This window comes from Balearica regulorum, chromosome 3, assembly GCF_011004875.1.
Source record: "Balearica regulorum gibbericeps isolate bBalReg1 chromosome 3, bBalReg1.pri, whole genome shotgun sequence".
Lineage (NCBI taxonomy): Eukaryota > Metazoa > Chordata > Aves > Gruiformes > Gruidae > Balearica > Balearica regulorum.
This window is the reverse complement of record NC_046186.1, coordinates 78,366,715-78,386,542: the sequence shown is the minus strand read 5'-3', so window position 1 is coordinate 78,386,542 and position 19,828 is coordinate 78,366,715. Positions and strand designations below refer to the sequence as shown.

Below are 19,828 nucleotides of genomic sequence, written 5' to 3'. Positions count from 1 at the left end.
TTTGGTGCTTGTTGCACTTGGCAAATCCTGATCTTGAATACCAATGGGCCATGGGGGAACCCATGCCCCGGATCACCCCCTTCTGTGGTAAAAGCTCAAATTCCTGTTGCATTACATTAGGAAATAAACTGAAGTTGGATAGGTATTGACAATGACTTTCCTTGGATTCCAGTTCTGAGCTTAAGTTTCTAAATCTTGCTCTATTTAATAATCAAATTTTTCTGACCTATCCTTAGCCAAAAAGTATGTTCTAGGAGAACTTGTTTTGGCATATTTGTCATTGCAGAAGTTCAGCTGCTATTTCAAATACAGATGAAAGATGGTATTTTTCTAAGCAAGGATTTTTTTAAAGCAAGGAAACTAACAGCTCTACAATATTGGTGAATTCTTCTATTCAAGTTTCCACAGCAGCAGTAAAGACCGGTTAGAAGTGTTAATAGTTTTCATTGTGGCTACGCCTGAATTGTTCCAGAGCTATTCTGCTAAATTATTTAAAAACCACAGATACATGTGAATGCTTAAGAGAAAATGTGGCCATTGCAAAATAGCAAAACTAGAGGAAAAAATTGAGAAGTGATGTAACGTGGGAGAATCCCTGTTTCCTCAGGTTGAGAATAGTTAGCTTTCTCGCATATTTTTTTTTTTTTAATATGACCTCTGACAAGCACTAATGAAGGACATGTGGCTATTAGCTTCTGGAGAATAGCAGTTTATTTTGACAGTACCGCACATAGTGCTGTCAGTTTGAACAATTTACAGTTCTATTTTTGTTGATTTTCCCACTTGGTGGTCTATTTAATCACTTAGTGTGGTTGCTTAATAGCTAAATGTGTCTGCTGTAGTGTCTGAAGCAACAGGTTTTTTATCTACTTCTAATTTATCCAGAATTGGTCTGCTCCAAACTGTTAGGAAGTGCCTCTGTAGAAGCAGTAAAGACATCATATAGGCTTCCAACACTTTTTGTACAAAATTTTTAAGCTCCCCACCCCCGGCATAGGAGCAAGATAGTATTGGTGCCTCTGTGAGTTACAGATCTCTTTATTCTAAGACGCTTTGAAACACAAGTGCATTTGTAAAATAGGATATTCCTTCTTCAGTTCTTCCTTAGGTAACCTTAAAACTGTGTTACAGTTTGATTATTTTTTAAATGTTTAAAGATTACTTAATTTATAGTAAGCATTTTTGAAATGTAGTGTTTGAATTAAATGTCTATAAAATGATAAAGTCAGCATTTTTGAGGTTTATGTTTTTTACTTTACTTTTTATTCTGAATTTTTATCTAAAAGGTTGGAGACACTTGTAAGATCAAATTGCATCTCCTGCAGTGTCAACTATATTGCCTGTGTTTGTAGTCTTCCTTCTTTAGAAGAGTAGTTACAGTTCTAAGAATGTTGTATGCCTTCTTTTCAGCTAATACATTCATCAAGAAGAATTAGAAGATTCTTAACATACTAAACAAAGATATCTTTTTTTTTTTTTTTTTTTAGTTGTTGTTGTAAAAACTTGCCAGTAAGCACTCTCCTAAATATAAATCAGAACAGCATGTTTCTTCCATATTTAAGAAATGGCAAGCACATGGAGATGGGATGCCGGGAGTGGAATTTGTTTAACAATGGGGGATATTAGCAGGTTTCTGAATATGTTGTTTCTATGTGATTTGTTAGTTTGGTCCTGCTGCATTTGGAGTTCTCAAATATTGCAATGGAAGCTGTAAACAACAACCAGCTCTGAGACCAATGTGTTATACTAGTAAGCATTGTGTTGCTGGCTGAAAGTGTTGCTCTTTTTTAAAATGCTTGAGTAAAAATAGATTTATCTGTCTTTCTCCAGTGACAACCACCCTCATACCTGGAAAAAGCTGTATCTTGCTCATCATTGGCCAGTGACTGTATGTAAGGTGAGATTTTTGTGTTTTGTTCTCTTTTATCCTGACAAAGGTAGCCTTGGACAATGAATCTTTGAAAACAGAATCAATGAAACCCATCATGCATTTAATCTTGCTTATGCCCTTGTATCTTTATAAAGGTTTTGCTGATCTTGATGCAACTTTTGCTATTTCCCCTGCACTCCAGAGTAGCAGTAAACAAAACAGGATTGTAGTATGTTTCAGTTATAGTAGTCAATGTAGGACATACTATACACTAGGCCTTAATTGCTTGTTACATATTTTGTGATATCTTGTTAGTTGTAAACTTAATCCTAGACTTTCACCAGACTGTGTAGGGAGACTTGCTTGCCTTGTCTGACTGAAGACAGCAGATTAGTACTTGAACTGTCTGCTGCACAGCAAATTTTAGCTTTTTAATGTTGGTTCCAGGGTTTTAATGATGTCATCAAATACAGATTCAGTCGGGAAAAAGAGAATTATAAAGCTTTATGGCAGGTGTCTCCGAGCATTTTTGTATTTGAGGGGTGGGAACCAAAAATGAACCCAACCTTCCAACATATGTCTGTCAAAAGCACAGCTAAGAGGTGTACTACTTATGTCCCTTTTGCTATTAAATACCTACTACCATCTGATAAGTAGAACATTTTTCCTGTGCTGGAAGTACTCGAAGGCTTTTTCTCATACAGCCAAGTTAAAAATATGCTGTGCTTCAAAATGGAAGATGTGACCAGATTTATTGACACAAGGATGAAGAACCCTGTGCATATTAGAGAAGTTTCAGCTTCAGTTTGGCTCTGGAGCCTAAAAGGTCACAATTCTGGGAGACCTAGGTTTATTTATTACAATATTAGAGTCTTATTTTTTTTGTGCTTTAGGTACTTTTTTGTTTTCATTCCTGTTTCTGGAAATACATATACAAGCAGTAGCAGCAAAAGTTACACACTGCCTAAATATCTGAGGAAAAGTAGATGTACTTTACGTTAGTTAAGTGTGGAGGGGAAGTACCAATAACAAAACTCAGATGTGCATGACTAGCTGAGAAGTAGCCACTGTTCTGTGGTTTTGTTTGTTTGCCTGTTTCTGAAAGGTAGTAAGGGCAGATTTGATGCAATTTGTGTCTGATTTTCTGTTGAGTAAACACCAACAGTTACTGACTTCAAGCAGAGATATTGGTGTTCTAGGAGTTTGTAGTGCCTTGCACGAGTGGGTGTTCAGAGTCAGTAGCAGTGCAAGCCCTTGTTTACATGAATGAGATGCAAACAATTAAAAATTAAAAAAAAATCCAATCAAACATAAAAACCCCCACAAACCAACCGAACAAAAAACCCCTACCAACCAGTTTTCCCACTGTATATTCATGCTGGCTACTACTCTTAATTCCAAGGTAGTACTAAACTGACAAATAACCTTTATAAAATTACAGTGAAATTGTAATGAATAATTGAAGATACTAAGCATCAGCAAATGTAGGCTTTCTTACACTTTGTTGATTCCTTATGATCTTCTGTAGTAAGAGGTGGACAGAAGCATTCCAAAGGAGTGGGGAAAAAACCAAAAAAGGTGAAATTAAAATCATATTAAGTGACACTTTGCCCAGTTTCACATCACTGAGTCATATGAAGAAACAGAATGTCAACTGCAGTCCCATAACAGCTTTCTTTTTGTTAGTGTAAGAAGAGTTCCCAAATTCAGCTGTGGGCTTTTTTTTTTAAGTCTGTAGACTCTTCTGCATGTTCAGTGTATTTATATATGATTCCTATATTATTCCATTGTCATGTCATTCTTTAGTTTAAAACTGTTGACATGATGTTGAAAGGAAAAATAGCTGGGTGAAGGAAACTGCAAAGCTCATTATATCGTTTATGTAAAAAACCTTTGAGACACTACTTTGTGCGAGTACTTACTAGTTTATGCTTCCAATATAAAGGAACCTGATTATAGACTGCTTCGCTACATACTGTGTTCTTGACACAAGTGTGGATGACCTGCATCTTAATGTTTTGCATATCTGTGTTCAAAAAGTTTTTCAGGTATTTGAAGGCATTAAAGGCCTTTTTTAAAATTCAGTGGGCACAGTTCAGCATGCCAGAAATTTGAGAATACATATCTCCCAGCTCTTCCTGTGCTTTAAACTGTATGTGTTCAGCTGGTGCTTTTTAATATTGTGATCAGCACAATTAAACTGGAAAGTAAGTGTTTTGTAATCATATCTTCTAAACTAACCTATTAAAATAAAACAGTGAGCATTGTGGAAGCAATATTAACCCCAGGACTTAACTAGTGACTGCTGCAGTGAAAAGGCGAAGGAAGGAGAGAGATGTTCTTCCACATCATGTGATTAGAAATTCCAGTATCATGTAATTGACCTAAAGTGACTATGTCTTCTACAAAGATGTCCAAACTAAACTCAGAAACTTCAAGTGATTATGAATTTAGTGTTCCCTTAATAAATTGTACCTGTGATGCAATTTATTGAACTTCATGTGGCTAATTCATGTCGCATTTAAACTTTCTGGTCACAAATAAATGTGAATCCTGTTAGGTGGAAATAGGAGCAACTCAACGGCGAGAAGACAGACTTTCGCCCTTCCCTTTTATGGAGTTATGAAGATCTTTAGTTCACGAACTTCAAAAGAGAAATATTATTGCAGCTTTTGCATCTTGAAGATTGCAAAAAGAGAAAATCTTTTGTGGCTGTTTCCTTGTGAAATGGGGAAAACCCGATGCAAATTTGTAGGCTATTCAGTTCCTCCTCTGTTGAGAATGGGAAGGATGATAAAGAAATAGGTACTAAACCTTGCTATGATCTGCCTTTTACTGCACATATGTGCTGATCAAATGAAAGATTCAAAGAAAGGACAACACAATAGGCTGGTGAACAGAACAGCCTGAATTCAAGTTTGAATGTAGTGTTAAGCAGCAGATGAAAATTTTATTTATTTATTTAAATATGAGACAAAAAGGTTTTCCTAATTTCAGGCTTTGGTAATAATTTTATAGTAAAGGCTTAAAGGAAGAATAGAAACACTTTTTTTTCGGGGTTTTTTTTGGTAAAAATAGAAGTAGTCACATAATATAGAAAGAATTAAAGTGACTAAGGTGAGGGCAGTACACTATTGTGATCTAGCATTAGATCAAAAAGTTCCTTAGATAAAAGGGATACTTTTATTTCTTTGTATGTTAAGCCAGGTGTGTCAAGGTGAGTCCAGCTCTTAACATATGCTGTTTTGGAACAAAAGAAATTTTTTCCTAAACGTCCATGTAACTCATAAAGTAACTTTAATCTATGCCTCCAACTTCTCTGTGAGTAAGGTCCAGTTCAGATGTTTGTCTTCTGTAAGGATAAACACATGAAAGGTTTTAGTTTACCAGCTTATGCTAGAGAAGTGTTCAACAAGAAGTAAATTTCTTTTACTTCCCTCCTCCCAAATTTTTTCAGCAACCTCATTTATTGATTGGTTTTACCCCAGGGGATGGGTGTAAGGAGGAAGGGTGTGTTGGTTTTGCGTGGCAAGGTTTTGGTAGCAGGGGGGCTACAGGGGTGGCTTCTGTGAGAAGCTGCTAGAAGTTTCCCCTGTGTCTGACAGAGCCAATGCCAGCCGACTCCAAGACGGACCCGCCGCTGGCCGAGGCCAAGCCAATCAGCGCCTCTGTGATAACATATTTAAGAAAGACAAAAACAGTTAGAGAGAGCTTTTGCAGCCAGAGAGAGGAGTGAGAAGATGTAAGAACATCTGCAGACACCAAGGTCAGTGCAGAAGGAGGGGGAGGAGGTGCTCCAGGCGCCGGAGCAAGATTCCCCTGCAGCCCGTGGTGAGGACCATGGTGAAGCAGGCTGTCCCCCTGCAGCCCATGGAGGGAGGATGAGGGGGTGTAGCGATTCCACCTGCAGCCCGTGGAGGACCCCACGCCAGAGCAGGTGGAGACACCTGAAGGAGGCTGTGGCCCCGTGGGAAGCCCACGCTGGAGCAAGCTCCTGGCAGGACCTGTGGATCCGTGGAGAGAGGAGCCCACGCCAGAGCAGGTTTGCTGGCAGGACTTGTGACCCCGTGGAGGACCCACGCTGGAGCAGTCTGCTCCTGAAGGTCTGCACCCTGTGGAGGAGACTCACGTTGGAGAAGATCGTGAAGGACTGTCTCCCATGAGAGGGACCCCACGCTGGAGCAGGGGAACAATGAGTCCTCCCCCTGAGGATGAAGAAGCGGCAGAAACACCGCGTGAGGAACTGACCGTAACCCCCACTCCCCATCCCCCTGTGCCGCTGAGGGGGGGCGGAGGTTGAAGCCGGGAGTGAAGTTGAGCCCGGGAAGATGGGAGGGGTGGGGGGAGGTGTTTTAAGATTTTGGTTTTATTTCTCATTCCTCTACTCGGTTTTGCTTAGTAATAAATAAGATGAATTCCCTCTCTAAGTTCGGTCTGTTTTGCTCGTGATGATAATTAGAGAATGATCTCTCCCTGTCCTTATCTCGACCCGTAAGTTTTCTTTTATTGTAGCTTTTCTCCCCTGTCTAATGAAAGAGGGGAGTGATAGAGCGGCTCTGGTGGGCACCTGGCCCTCAGCCAGGGTCAACCCACCACAAAGGGGAATAATTACAGCCTATTTGGGGGGGAGAAATTGAAGAGATGAACTCTCTCCACAGTTTCAAAAGCAAGGATTTTTCATAGCAGTTATGATGTTTCATTACAAAATAGCACTTAAAATTGATCTTAATTAAACCAGTGGCCGCCTTAAACAGGGTGGTTGAAAGGGAGAGCAGGATTAAATATTTCACTTTCCAGAAGCTGACTTTTTATTTAAACTTGGGGTGTCTGTATGTGATCCGGTAGCACTACCCTCTCCTATGTACAAGCTGCTATACCAAGGGATTTGTAATTTGTGCAGCTCTACTGGTAACGCTTCTGTGCCAGTTTGATGGTGTTCCACTTTTCAGCATGTCAGAGGTGAAAGGAGCTCCCATGCTTCTAGCAGCTGCTGTTTGTGTCATGTCTTGCTATTACAAATAGGATAATCTCTCTGCTGCGGCATTCTCTCTCAGCATGGTGGGTGCTGTAAAGGCTCTCTGGTGCTTTTCTCCATGTTACAGATCATGTATGGTTAATTTGGATTGGTTTGATTATCAGATTGTTTTAAAACAGGAGAAAACAATGTTCTTTTTTCAAATTAATCTAGATACAGAAGGCTTTCTGGGGTCCAATGCCTACTTGAAAATACACGTTTGTTACTCTGTTTCAAGTCAACGATTGCCTGAGGTTGAATTAATCCTTCAGCAATCAATATATGATAAACAGGAAGGTCGACAGGAAGCGTTTTTGCAGAAGCAACAGGGGTACCCAGCTTCTCAGAATAGCGTTTGCTCATTTTATGATATTGATTTAAAATGAACGTTGGAAAAATACTATGGCTAGAATTAAAAAGGAGGGTGAATGAAGCTGGCCAAAGTGTGAACTAATGCGTTGTAGGTTGCATTGGCCAACAGCATCCTGGCTTGCGTCAGGAATAGTGTGGCCAGCAGGACTAGAGAAGTGACTGTCCCCCCTGTACTCAGCTCTGGTGAGGCTGCACCTCAAGTACTGTGTTCAGTTTTGGGCCCCTCACTACAAGAAAGACATTGAGGTGCTGGAGCGTGTGCAGAGAAGGGCAGCAAAGCTGGTGAAGGGTCTGGAGCACAAGTCGTACGAGGAATGACTGAGGCTGAGGGAACTGGGTTTGTTTAGTCTGGAGAAGAGAAGGCCGAGGGGAGACCTTATCGCTCTCTACAACTACCTGAAAGGAGGGTGTAGCCAGGTGGGCGTTGGTCTCTTCTCCCAAGCAACAAGTGATAGGACAAGAGGAAATGGCCTCAAATTGCTCCAGGGGAGGTTTAGGTTGGATATTAGGAAAAATTTCTTCTCTGAAAGGGTGGTCAGACATTGGAACAGGCTCCCTAGAGAGGTAGTCACCGTCCCTGGAGGTGTTCAAAAAGCATGTAGACATGGCACTTCGGGACATGGTCTAGTAGACATGGTGGTGTTGGGTTGATGGTTGGACTTGATAATCCTAGAGGTCTTTTCCAACCTTAAAGATTCTATGATTCTATGATTGACCTCCCAGTTCTGTCAGCACACAGTGTAACCCCAGCAGCCTGATGAAATGTGTAGAGGAAACTGCTAATAAGGTTAGTGCCACAATAGGGAAGAACTGATTCAAAACTTAAAATACTCTGAGCTTTCCTTTAGCATGTTTGAGAACTGCAGTTGAAGATTGGATAAGGAGCACAATTGCACCGTTCTTGTTACCACCCTTGGCTGAGCAGCCTAGTTAGCTGTGAGGTTGTTTTCCAGGGAATGATGCATTAGCTGCTGGCTATCAATTTGCTGTATTTTGTGCTGGATAGCTGAACTCTTTCAGCTCCACAAAGCTTGTGTCATGACAGGAGCAGTATTGTTTAGGCATTTGCAGTGTGTGTTTGTTGAAAATACTCCTTTCAGGAAAAAAGCCGTTGCTGGGTTTAGTTGCTTTTATTATTGGTGGCCGGAGAGGAGAGGAAGGAAATGGGGACAGAACAAGAAAGTCTTGCAGAGCTTGCAGTTTTGCTGCCACTGGCCTGTGGCATGTGGAAGGCAATTAGGGAGATTACAGGCCTCTCTCTGCTCTGCTCTTGCTTTGTCATCACATAAAAGGCGTTCTGGCATAATTAAGACAAGATGCAGAGCTGAAAAGGAAAGCTATTATTATAGGGAAAGAAAATCTGAGGAGGTTGTTATTTAATGGCAAAAAGTGTTTAGTAAAAAGAGCCATAATTACGAAGTAGAATAATCTGGGAAAATACAGTAATTGTATTCTGTGATGTGTGAACATGGATATGTTTTGTTTTGTTCAGGAAGACATACTCTGCTTTAAACAATAATTGATATGTAGGTTGTTTCTCCTGCATTATCAAAAGTTTTGACTGGGGGCTTTTTTTTGGTAGGAATGCATATAGTCTTTCTTCTCTCCATTCCCTTGTCCCTCAGGTCAAATTATTAAAAATACGTGCTGATCATTTTACTTGGAATAAGCAACCTATTTCATCCCTTCTTTGTATCTGTCTTTTAATACAACAACAAAACTACTCCTGGATGCTCAAAGATGGTTGTTTGATTGTCTAATATTATAGTTTATTTTGATGTTTTTTAATAGCTCTGCACTCCTTGAAAAGATCTGATGATAAAAATACAGAGAGCTGCCACCTGGAATATGATAAATGCAGATTTAGCTCCATTCATTTAACATGGATCAGGCTACTTTCTATTACCTGAGAACCTGTCCTTTGTCTTTTTATGTTGCCTGTTCAGGATGCCCCCTGATTCTCCTCCAAAATTTTAATGCCAGTTGGTCTCTGCTAAGTGGCATATGATCCAGGATGGCTTCAAGTAACTGGAGTTCACCAGTTCCTGACTGGGGCAAGCAAAAGTTTTCTTACTAAAGCCTGAGACCCACCAGTGAATGAGCTTTCATTTTTTTCCTCCGAACCATTATCCCAGAACACATATAACAAATATTCTGTATTTTTGTTTTCCACAGATGAGCGCTAATGATTGTCAAGACCCTCCGGAGTACTGGACAATCCATGGACTGTGGTATGATCATAGAGTGTTTTTATTTCAGCCTGGAAAGGAAAAATCAAGTTTTGTACCAGGATGTTTAGTGCTTTTTTTGAGGGATCAATCTATCTGTTTTTGATTCCTCGAAACAAAGTCTTCAGTTTGTTGGAAATCAAAACTCTATGGTTTGATATAAAACTGACACATTTCTGTATCTCATGACTTACTCAGGTCCTGAAATCCTCTTGCCACATGAGCATTTTATTTATACATCTCCTTATAAGATCAGTAATGTTCTCAAACAGAAAGAAAAGTACAGTTTCCCCTTTCCGCCTCCCCCCCTCCCTGAGTACACAGAATTTGTTAATGTCTCATGACTGCTTGTGGCTTTAAGTATCTTAACTCAGCACAAACATTGCACAAGTACAGAACAAAATAATTTGCTTCAGAGGACTCAACTGACTGGAATTGGTGTCAATAGCAGCAATTCAAAGGTTTTCCTGACAAATACAGGGAAAAAACAGTACAGGAGTTTAAGCTGTGTGTCCTGGAGAGGTGAACAGCATTATGTTTAGATTTCCAGTGAGCGTCTTGGTGGTACTTGCAGAATCATCACTTGGTGCCGTGGTTAAGGACATCAGTGTCATTAGTGACATCATGTGCAAGACCCTTCCATATCATTTACTCCCACCTGTATATCTTTTACACAGGGTAAGAGGTACTGGAGGGCCTGACAAAGAGCCTCTGCATGGGAAATGTTTTGGCTATAATTAATGTATTGAATTTTTATTTCTAAACCACTGTAGCTGGTGATGGGTTACTTGCATTTTTAAATAAAATCTCAAGCTATAATCTTGCCTATTTAAAATTTAGGCTAATGATAATAGTATAGAATGCTGTTGGTTACCATTAGGGATTTAGGAGACATCTTTTTTCATTTTTATTTTGCTTCCCTAGGCCTGACAAAACCGAAGACTGTAATAGAACGTGGCATTTCAATGTCACCGAGATTAAGGTATGTATTTAAAACAAAAACCAGTTGTACCAAGCAGACCTGAGTGCAATTACTTTTGCACATCCTATATGCAAAATCTGTAGCTTATAATGTATCATTCTTAATGTTTGCTGAGAGGTATGTTCTTTTAAGGACTCCACAAGTTCATTAGATGCTTCTACTACTACTTGAAGCTGCAGTGCTTGTGATCATTAGCAGCTGTTCCTACTTGATTTTGTAGACGTGTGGTTTGACTCATTCAGCCACATCTTCCTTAAAAAAGTCTAGAGAACATAGGTGGTGATCTGCAGTGGCAAAAAGTACCTGTGAAAGAGGTTACAGTCAGTCCGTGTTCTTTCTTCCTTTTTCTACTGCAAAGCCAGAACACAGAAAATAAGAGTACATTTTTCTGTGTGTTTTTTTCTCCCCGGGTGTTGGTCCATTTTTATTCTTTTAATTAAAAAAAAAAAATCCATATTTCATTCAAATGTGTTATAAACGGGGATAAAAGGCTTGAGCTGACAAATGCATGATTGAACATCTTTTGCAGGGACAGTTGAAGGAAAATCGTAACTTTGAGGCAGTATGTTGGTATTAGTACATTCAGGTCTTTACATAGTTGTACTTTTATCAACAGCATCTTTAGAATATTGGGAAAAAGGACCTTTTCTTTTTCTGTGACTAAATGTTTCAACTGGGGATGTTGAAAGTGAGGCTTTTGTTCTAGAAAATGTGTCAATCTATGTAGATTGTGTAAGAAATAGCTTTTCAACACTGTAAGTGCATTTACTAGTTGTGATATTTTTAGGATCTTCTGTCAGACATGAGACACTATTGGCCTGATGTGCTTCATTCATCTCTAAATCGCACCCAGTTTTGGTGAGTACAAAAAAACCCCTAAAAAGTATTTTGGATATTATTTTATTAAAAAAAAAATCTAAGTTAGACTTCTTCAGTTGAGGAGATGTGCATGAGAAGCAGTGTCCAGGAGGCAACTGAAAGCGGTGTGTATTGTCAGTCTCATTTACACAATAAATCTGTTTTCTTGTTAGAGCACCTGCAAAATGCAGCTTTTGAAGAGGGCTATGCTGAGGTTTTGGAGAAATGAAACTTAGAGAGACACAGAGGATGTGTTTCCTCCCTTTTCCCCCAGGGAGGAGAAGCAGCTGCTGTTGACACATTAAATCCGAACAGCAGTAGCACTCCTAGGATGTCACAGTTAGCTGCAAGAGCAGCTTCCAGGCCTCTTTACCTAGCTAGCTTCGCTGTGCTGCTGGCCTTGAGAGACTTTTCCTTTTGGGCATCCTCACAGAGGAGGAAATGGAAAAATAGGATGCGTTGGATCATCTTAGCCACTTCTCTACAGAATTCTCTCTTTTTACTTACTTTCCTGGCAGCCTAAATTCAGAGCTGAGAATTAATTTAGAGACTGACCTACTTGGCTCACAGAAAGGCAGAAGGAGATTTTGATCTCCCCTGACAACAGTACTGTTGTCCTCCTTTTCCATGTTTCTCTGCTTCTGAATAATCAGATACTTGGACCAAAGAGTGGTGTGGGTGGTATTTGAGTTTGCACAGGCTTCAGCTAGAGTGCATTATTTAAACCAAAATTGGTGGCCATTCAAGTTATTTGCTGAGCTATGAGCTGCATCAGCCAAAGTATGGATATGCAATTTGTTCTTCCAGATCTACAGTGAAAGCAGTAACATCAGATAAGAAGCAGAGCACATAGCTAGAGGCAGTAGCATTTAAGGCCATCTCAACTATAAGAGCCCATAAGTTTTCCTTTGGCTTGGATGACTGTTTCCTCCCTGTGTCACTAGGGAAAAGCTCTGAAGGGGCCATGCATCTCTCTGTCTTATCCTTGCTCTGCAGAAAATACTTGTCCTCAGAGTCTTAAACTGGATCCACAAGTGTCTTACGGCAACCTAAACTTGTAAATTTCAAAAGAGGTGGTCTCATTTTTTCCTCCCTCCACTCCTCTGTTCTTGCACTGTGCTGGGGAGAGCATGACTACTGCTTTCTCTGATAGTACAAGTTTATGCCACCTTAAACTCTTTGTGGAATTAGAATAAGAAAAATGTGTTGTCAGTCTAGCACCTCCCATGCCCTGACCACCTCCCTGTTCATAAAAACAGGTGCATACTAGTCCTTATTTTGCTAACAGAGATATTTTGTTAGGCAGCAGGTATGAACAGATACAATCAAAACCTTTTCCCTTTCAGTTCAAGGCTAGCAAATAGCACTTATTTCAGTACCTGGAAGTATAATTAGAAATACCATAAAAGCAATACCAAATTCAGGTTATAACACTGTAACTGATATTTTGATTGGCAGAGTAATTCACTCCCTTTCAGGAAGGTGACAAGTGCACTGTAATTGGCAGCTCTAACTGCCAATTTTGTAAATGCAAGCTTTTAAGCCAACTGAGAGCTAGTAAGATCCTGTTGTACATCTTTCTTCAGTTAAAATACTGTATTTACTTAAAAATAATAAAAAAAAAATCTCTGTAGTTTAAAAAACCCAATAAAGCAGAAATAAGAATCTGAAAGCAAACCTGACTATTCACAGTTTTCATTGTTGTAGACTAAAGGCATCTTAATTGGGTAAAGAGCGTGAGCAGTGACAAGCAAAATGGATATTCAATATCTTAGCATATCTCATTGGTGTTTTTCCAAGATTGCTATAATTGTGTAGTATGTTTCTTTCTGGTTTTACCTCTAACTGTAGCCTTGACTTAAAAGGGGAAGTAAGGAATCTTCCTGGTGATTTTAGGATGACTGCGAGTGCTTCTGTAAAGGTAATTGCACATCTCTGTTCACCTTGTTAACTTATAAACTGCAATAGTTGCCACCCAAGAGTTGGAACTGGACAGGACAGAATGCCTTAATACAGGACAAAGGGTTATCTGTGCTTTGTATCTCAAAATTTATTAACTGAAACCATCCCTTTTGTAGTAGTGGGTTGTTTTTTGTTTGGTTGGGTTTTTTTACCAAATAAAATGTCTAGACCAAGACAATTCCCTTCAGGATGAGTTTATACATCCAATACAGAAGAACGAATCAGTGTTTAGCCTGTAGGACACCTGGGTGTTCCTAATCTTCTACATTTTGTGGGCAGCACTTGCAGCTGTGTTTTACAGATTTTCTTTTTTTTCCTGCCTTAATAATGAGCCAGTCTTTGAGTTGGGTGGTTTCTGTAATCCTTGGACCCAGCTGATATGCTCCTGACTTTGTGTCACATCTGTGTGACTTTGTGCTTGGGGGAGCTCTGTCCTTGTTGTACGGATCAGGAAACAAAATCTCTTTTGAGGTTCCTTTCCACACTGCTGAGTTGTATCAATTTCATTCCTTTGCATTTCCGCAGCCACCTAAGACTTCATTTGTGGGACTTAGCTTTGAGATATAGAAGTGTAACATTTATCCTTAGCAGTACCATAGAGAAAATGGAGGAGAAGACAAGTTATGTAGTGGAACCCAATCTGGTGCTGTAAGCCACGCTCCTGTGTGCCTGCCAAAGTGCTTGTGTCCTACAAGGAGGAAAAAATGTTCAGCAAAGTTCTTGATAGCTAGTGTATGTGCTGTGTGCCACTGCCTAGCTCATGAGTACGAGAGGTACGGAAGGATAGGTGACCTTCATGAGTACAGGCAGCTATGTTCTGTATCCACGTGCCACCCAGCTGCGAGCTGAGGCTCAAGTAGAATTACCTTGTCTTATTGCGGTCTAGGTGAAGGATGATGTGTCTCATTGAATAACATTGAGACATTAATTCTTTGGATTTCTAAACAGATTATTTTATGTTATTCCCTGGTACCTGCAGCTCCTTTGTTTCCTAACTGCTTCAGTTTGTGTTTAAATGGAAGAGGTGAAGGTGAAATTTCATATGCTTCTGCTGAATGGTCAGAATTAGCTGTATCTGCATAGTTGTTTTTTTTTTCTTTCATATGACTGTGCTGCAAAACAAAGTAACCCTGTCAAGAGTGTCATCTTAAAGTTTCAGTAATTGTTTTTTAGTGAGTCTAAAGTAGCTCTTTATTCTGGAAGCTCACAGAACTGATTAAAAAAACTCAAGCTTGGTATATTCTTGGCTTACTGAAGCTGATGATGCATAAGCACTGTCTGTGGGTAGCTCTGTGTATTTTTGCTTGGGATCCCCACAGCCCCGTTGCCTGGGCCCTGTGATCAGTGCAAACTGGACCAAACCACTTGGGTTTGCGTGGCAAGGTTTTGGTAGCGGGGGGGCTACAGGGGTGGCTTCTGTGAGAAGCTGCTAGAAGCTTCCCCTGTGTCTGATAGAGCCAATGCCAGCCGGCTCCAAGATGGACCCGCCGCTGGCCGAGGCCGAGCCAATCAGCGCCTCTGTGATAACATATTTAAGAAGGGAAAAAACAGTTAGGGAGAGAGAGCTTTTGCAGCCAGAGAGAGGAGTGAGAAGATGTAAGAACATCTGCAGACACCAAGGTCAGTGCAGAAGGAGGGGGAGGAGGTGCTCCAGGCGCCAGAGCAGAGATCCCCCTGCAGCCCGTGGTGAAGACCATGGTGAAGCAGGCTGTCCCCCTGCAGCCCATGGAGGGAGGATGAGGGGGTGTAGTGATTCCACCTGCAGCCCGTGGAGGACCCCACGCCAGAGCAGGTGGAGGCACCTGAAGGAGGCTGTGGCCCCGTGGGAAGCCCACGCTGGAGCAAGCTCCTGGCAGGACCTGTGGATCCGTGGAGAGAGGAGCCCACGCTGGAGCAGGTTTGCTGGCAGGACTTGTGACCCTGTGGGGGACCCACGCTGGAGCAGTTTGCTCCTGAAGGTCTGCACCCTGTGAGAGAGACCTACGCTGGAGCAGTGCGTGAAGGACTGTAGCCCGTGGGAGAGACTCACGTTGGAGCAGTTTGTGAAGGACTGTCTCCCGTGAGAGGGACCCCACGTGGAGCAGAGGAACGATGAGAGGAGTCCTCCCCCTGAGGATGAAGAAGCGGCAGAAACACCGCGTGATGAACTGACCGTAACCCCCACTCCCCGTCCCCCTGTGCCGCTGGGGGGGGCGGAGGTTGAAGCCGGGAGTGAAGTTGAGCCTGGGAAGATGGGAGGGGTGGGGGGAGGTGTTTTAAGATTTGGTTCTATTTCTCATTCCTCTACTCTGTTTTGCTTGGTAATAAATTAGATGAATTTCCTCTCTAAGTTCGGTCTGTTTTGCTCGTGATGATAATTAGAGAGTGATCTCTCCCTGTCCTTATCTCGACCCACAAGCTTTTCGTTGTACCTTTTCTCCCCTGTCTAATGAAGGAGGGGAGTGATAGAGCGGCTCTGGTGGGCACCTGGCCCTCAGCCAGGGTCAACCCACCACACCACTCCAGTAGCAGTTCCATGTTAGCAATAGTATGGTTTTTGATCACCATCAGATCTTTGGCCCTTTTTCTGCCTCCTTTCTGGAAACACCAGGACACTTAAAAGTACTACTGAAAACCTTCAAAAGACAGCACAACACTTTACCATTAGTTTTACACACATGCGCGCATATATTCTCTGAAGAACAATTGTCATCCTACATGCAAAGCCTTGCCTCCAGCTTACTGCTGTTCCAGTAGCCCTTTGGATTTGACTGTTGTCTACTTCTGGTTCAAACTAACTGCTCAATATCACTTCCTAAATTTACCCCTAAAAGAGCTTCCATTTTCTTTAAAACTGTGGTCTCTTTTTTTATCAGTAATTTCAAATCTCATGCCAGGAAATCTGCTTTTTGGCCCCTGTAAAGTAGATTCCTCCAGGCAGTAAACAATTCACTTGACATGCAGTAGAGTTGAGTGTTACAGCCAAGATGAGAACTCTCTACAAGGCTAAATTTGGGAACATATAGTGAAAATCTTCTAGTAACACATCTTCTCCCCTGCCTCAAATCTCTTGATGCCACAGTTGCTTTATTCATTCTCTGTTCAGAAGTAGTGTAAAAATTTCTCTAGATACAAACATAACTTCTTTTAAAGTGTTTTCATTCCTTAAGAAAAATCTGAAGGTTTTCATATGAATGGACAATTCAAAGGCAGGTTTTGAAGTGAGTAACAGTTGTCCTTGTGCATCTCTGCTTTTCCATGAAGTACTTAAGGCATCATAAGGTTCAAGAATGCTGTGGTAGTGGCAGGAATTTGTGATTAGATAACTTCTTGTGTATGTCTGCTGAATTGATACCTATTTAATAGAAGTGGCTTGTAAAAATTTGAAAAGAAAGAAGAAAAACAAAAAAAAGACACCACCACCACCACCCAAATCCACAGGTGATCTTATTAAAGTTTATACTGTTTAGTCTTTCACTAGACTTTAGAATTGATAGAAATATATTTTGAGTTTTGCCTCATTTTGTGTTATATTTGAGTTTGTCTGCCGTAAAATCGCAAGAATTACTTTATTTTGTATTCTTTTCCTTGGTATTGGAAGACTTGATGGTGGAATAGAAGTGAGACTTGAAAGCAGGCCTATAAAAATGCTGCTGCAGGCCAACGTAAAAGTTGAGGCAACAGTCTTGTCTTAGCAACTTGTGCAGTTTCACTGTTCCACCCAAAGTAACAGTTAGTCCCTTCAGTTTTGAAAAATTTTTAGTGCTTTGAAAGTACATTTAACATAAGACTCCACTAAAACTTACACAAAGTTTAGAAATACTTGTTTTCTAAGCAAATGCTTATGTTTCTGACCTCCAAACATCTCTTTGTAATACATTGAGAGACCTTTGTATCATAAGAGCATGATACATATTTACTTCATAACTTCCTTCATTTAATTATTTCAAAAACAAGCTGATACAAAAGAGACAGCTTAAAAAAAAACCACAAACACCCAAATAGTTTGGCGTAACAATCTAAAGAACTACCTGAACAGCGCTTTTGGCTTGATAAAGTTTTGTCACACTCTGTGACACAAAAGTTCTCTTAGTCAGCTTTGGAGTGAAGTAATGGTTTATTCCACATTGGTATCTGTCTTATCTCCTCACTTTGCGATGTTCAGTCTTAAAAAGATAGCAGATCGTGGCAGGGGAAGTAAAGAAGAGTGTTATCCCTTTGGTGGGATAACAGGTGATGGGCTGAACTATAAATGACTTTTGTACAAATTCATATATATAATTTATAGGAAAACAATACTGATTTTGAGTGTCTCAGGTCTATAATAATATCCAAAACATTAGACCATCCTCTCCTTTATGTTCTACAGCTCTTACATGAATTTGAAAAGTCTCTTTTGCAGCTGCTAATGTTCATGCCAACTAATTTCTATATTTTTAACACAACTTATTGTCTGAAAGAATTTTTTCTTAGTCTGATGTTACAAATCATAATGAGGGACTTCTTGAGCATTTCTCTTACTCTCCTTATAGGTCCAAAATTTCTTGCTAAATGATTCTACTGGAAAAAGATATAGATGTTGCTGTAATTGAAATGGTGGGAGTGATCTTTCTTAGTTTTGCTTTTTGCATGTGCAGTATTTTTTGAGTACAGTGTCCTACTTCGCACAGGTAGCCTTTCAGACACTTGATTTAAGTATATTGGCTATTTTGTGCAGCACATCTGCAGAGAATGTTTTCTAAAACCTAAATGTTGCTTTCCTTCTATAGGAAGCATGAGTGGGATAAACACGGCACTTGTGCAGCCACGCTTCAGGTCCTTAATTCTCAGAAGAAATACTTTGGTAAAGCCTTAGAACTCTACCAGCATGTTGATCTTAACAGGTATGTAAATGAACTTGGTCGTCTGGCTTTTATTTCAAACAGTTTCTAAAAGTTTTAAATCTAGCCTAAAAAAAAAAATAATCTGATGGCAGAGGAAAAAAAGAGCATAAATTATTTTTAGTACTGGTATTCAGAGGAAGAGTTGTCTACTCTGAGAAACATGTCTCTGGTCACTTTAGAGCGGTAAGCCAGCAGCGTTCTTCGCAGCATCGTTTTAGACAATATGAGCCAGTAAATTTTGAGAAGCTGTTCAGCTGTATCTCACTACCAAAAGCTGTGGTGGTACCTGTAAACTTCTAAATCAAGTGACAAAAACCCCCAAACTTCTGAGTCATATGGAGGCCCAAACACTTGTTTGTAGAAAAGACAGTGTTCTGCTCAGAGGAAGGGCCAAGCTGCAGGCGAAATCATGCAGAACATCCTGGGAAAAGGCCCAGAGGTAACAGCAAGAGAGGATGTCCTGAAGGGCCATGTTCAGTGCTGCAGACAGCCCTATGCTGTTCTTTTCAGATAACTCCGACATGACACTCTTGCTTTGTCCTAGGGGTGATTCTTCCTCATGGTCCCAAAGCACTGGCCATTCCAGATACAAAAATCTTGATGGCAATGTTGTGGCTAGTCCAAGCACTGTATGTACTCATTCTGGCTGTAGGTGAATGCCAGAAAACCGGAGTCCTTTCCTGATCAGTGCTTGTTATGGGTGGGAGAATGACTCAGATTTGTTGACTGTGTTGTCTCTGTATAAGATGACAGTATCTGAGAGAGGAAATAAGTACTTTTGTATCCAGAAACAGATCTTTAAAAAAAAAAAAAAATTAAAAATCCTGTCCATGTTCTGTCTGTCTTGTCCAAGCAATCTTCTAACAAAGTCTTAATTCACTTTGCACAAAGGAAATACGTCTTTCTCCCACCCCTCCTCCTATTTTGTAGGTGTCTGAGAAAACTCTGACTAAGTTTTATAGACGCAGTACTTAAGAGCATGTCATATGTAGTGTTAAAGTTAATAATTTCTAATAAGTCAATTGCCTAAGTAGCTGTGATGGTGTGACTAAAACATTTTACAGACGGTACAGTGACCAATTATGTGCTTCTGTATCAGCATGTGTAACATCGAAAAAGAATAGAGACTGAAATGTTGAAATTAATTGCTCAGAACATATTCTCCATTGTAAGAATGAACATAATTAAATTAATCTTAACTGAAAAGAATAAAGACTGCTAATGTTCTCATTGTATTTCATTTATACTTGAATGAGAAAAAGTAGTGTTAGTGATTAGAAGATTGTTTCCAAAAAGGAAATTATTATAATGAGAACATCATGCAGGCTTCTGTAAGAATGGCAGAACATCATCTGGTTTTGGCTTCCTTATATCCAATGTCAAATAACTATGACAAACAGCTAGACCTTTAGTCAACTGAGTTAAATCCCCCCTGTGCAGAACCTGACCTTGGAAATGTCAAGCATTATCAGCACTCATGAATTAAATCCCACGAAATGCAGAATGTTCCCGCTTCTTATGGAAGAAACCGGGACTTAGAGACTTGGCACCTGTTTGGGTCCTGAGTTGTCTTGTCAGTTTGAAAGTGTGGACTTGCCTCAGAACTGAGTCTAAAGGAAGGGGTATATAGGCTAGAAGTTCTTGATATTTACCTTGTTTCTCTTACATGAACAACCTTTC

At 40.3% G+C, this 19,828-nt stretch overlaps 1 protein-coding gene across 3 annotated transcripts in view; it reads left to right on the top strand.

Moving 5' to 3' along the window:
* Positions 1-19,828, top strand: part of RNASET2 (ribonuclease T2) — a 30,592-nt gene that overhangs the window by 4,214 nt on the left and 6,550 nt on the right. For all 3 annotated transcript variants that reach the window (XM_075748565.1, XM_075748566.1, XM_075748568.1), the window contains exons 3-7: positions 1,831-1,897; positions 9,432-9,487; positions 10,409-10,466; positions 11,254-11,324; positions 18,035-18,148. In XM_075748565.1, the coding sequence (XP_075604680.1) occupies positions 1,831-1,897; positions 9,432-9,487; positions 10,409-10,466; positions 11,254-11,324; positions 18,035-18,148 (366 nt within the window). The remainder of the gene's footprint in view (positions 1-1,830; positions 1,898-9,431; positions 9,488-10,408; positions 10,467-11,253; positions 11,325-18,034; positions 18,149-19,828) is intronic.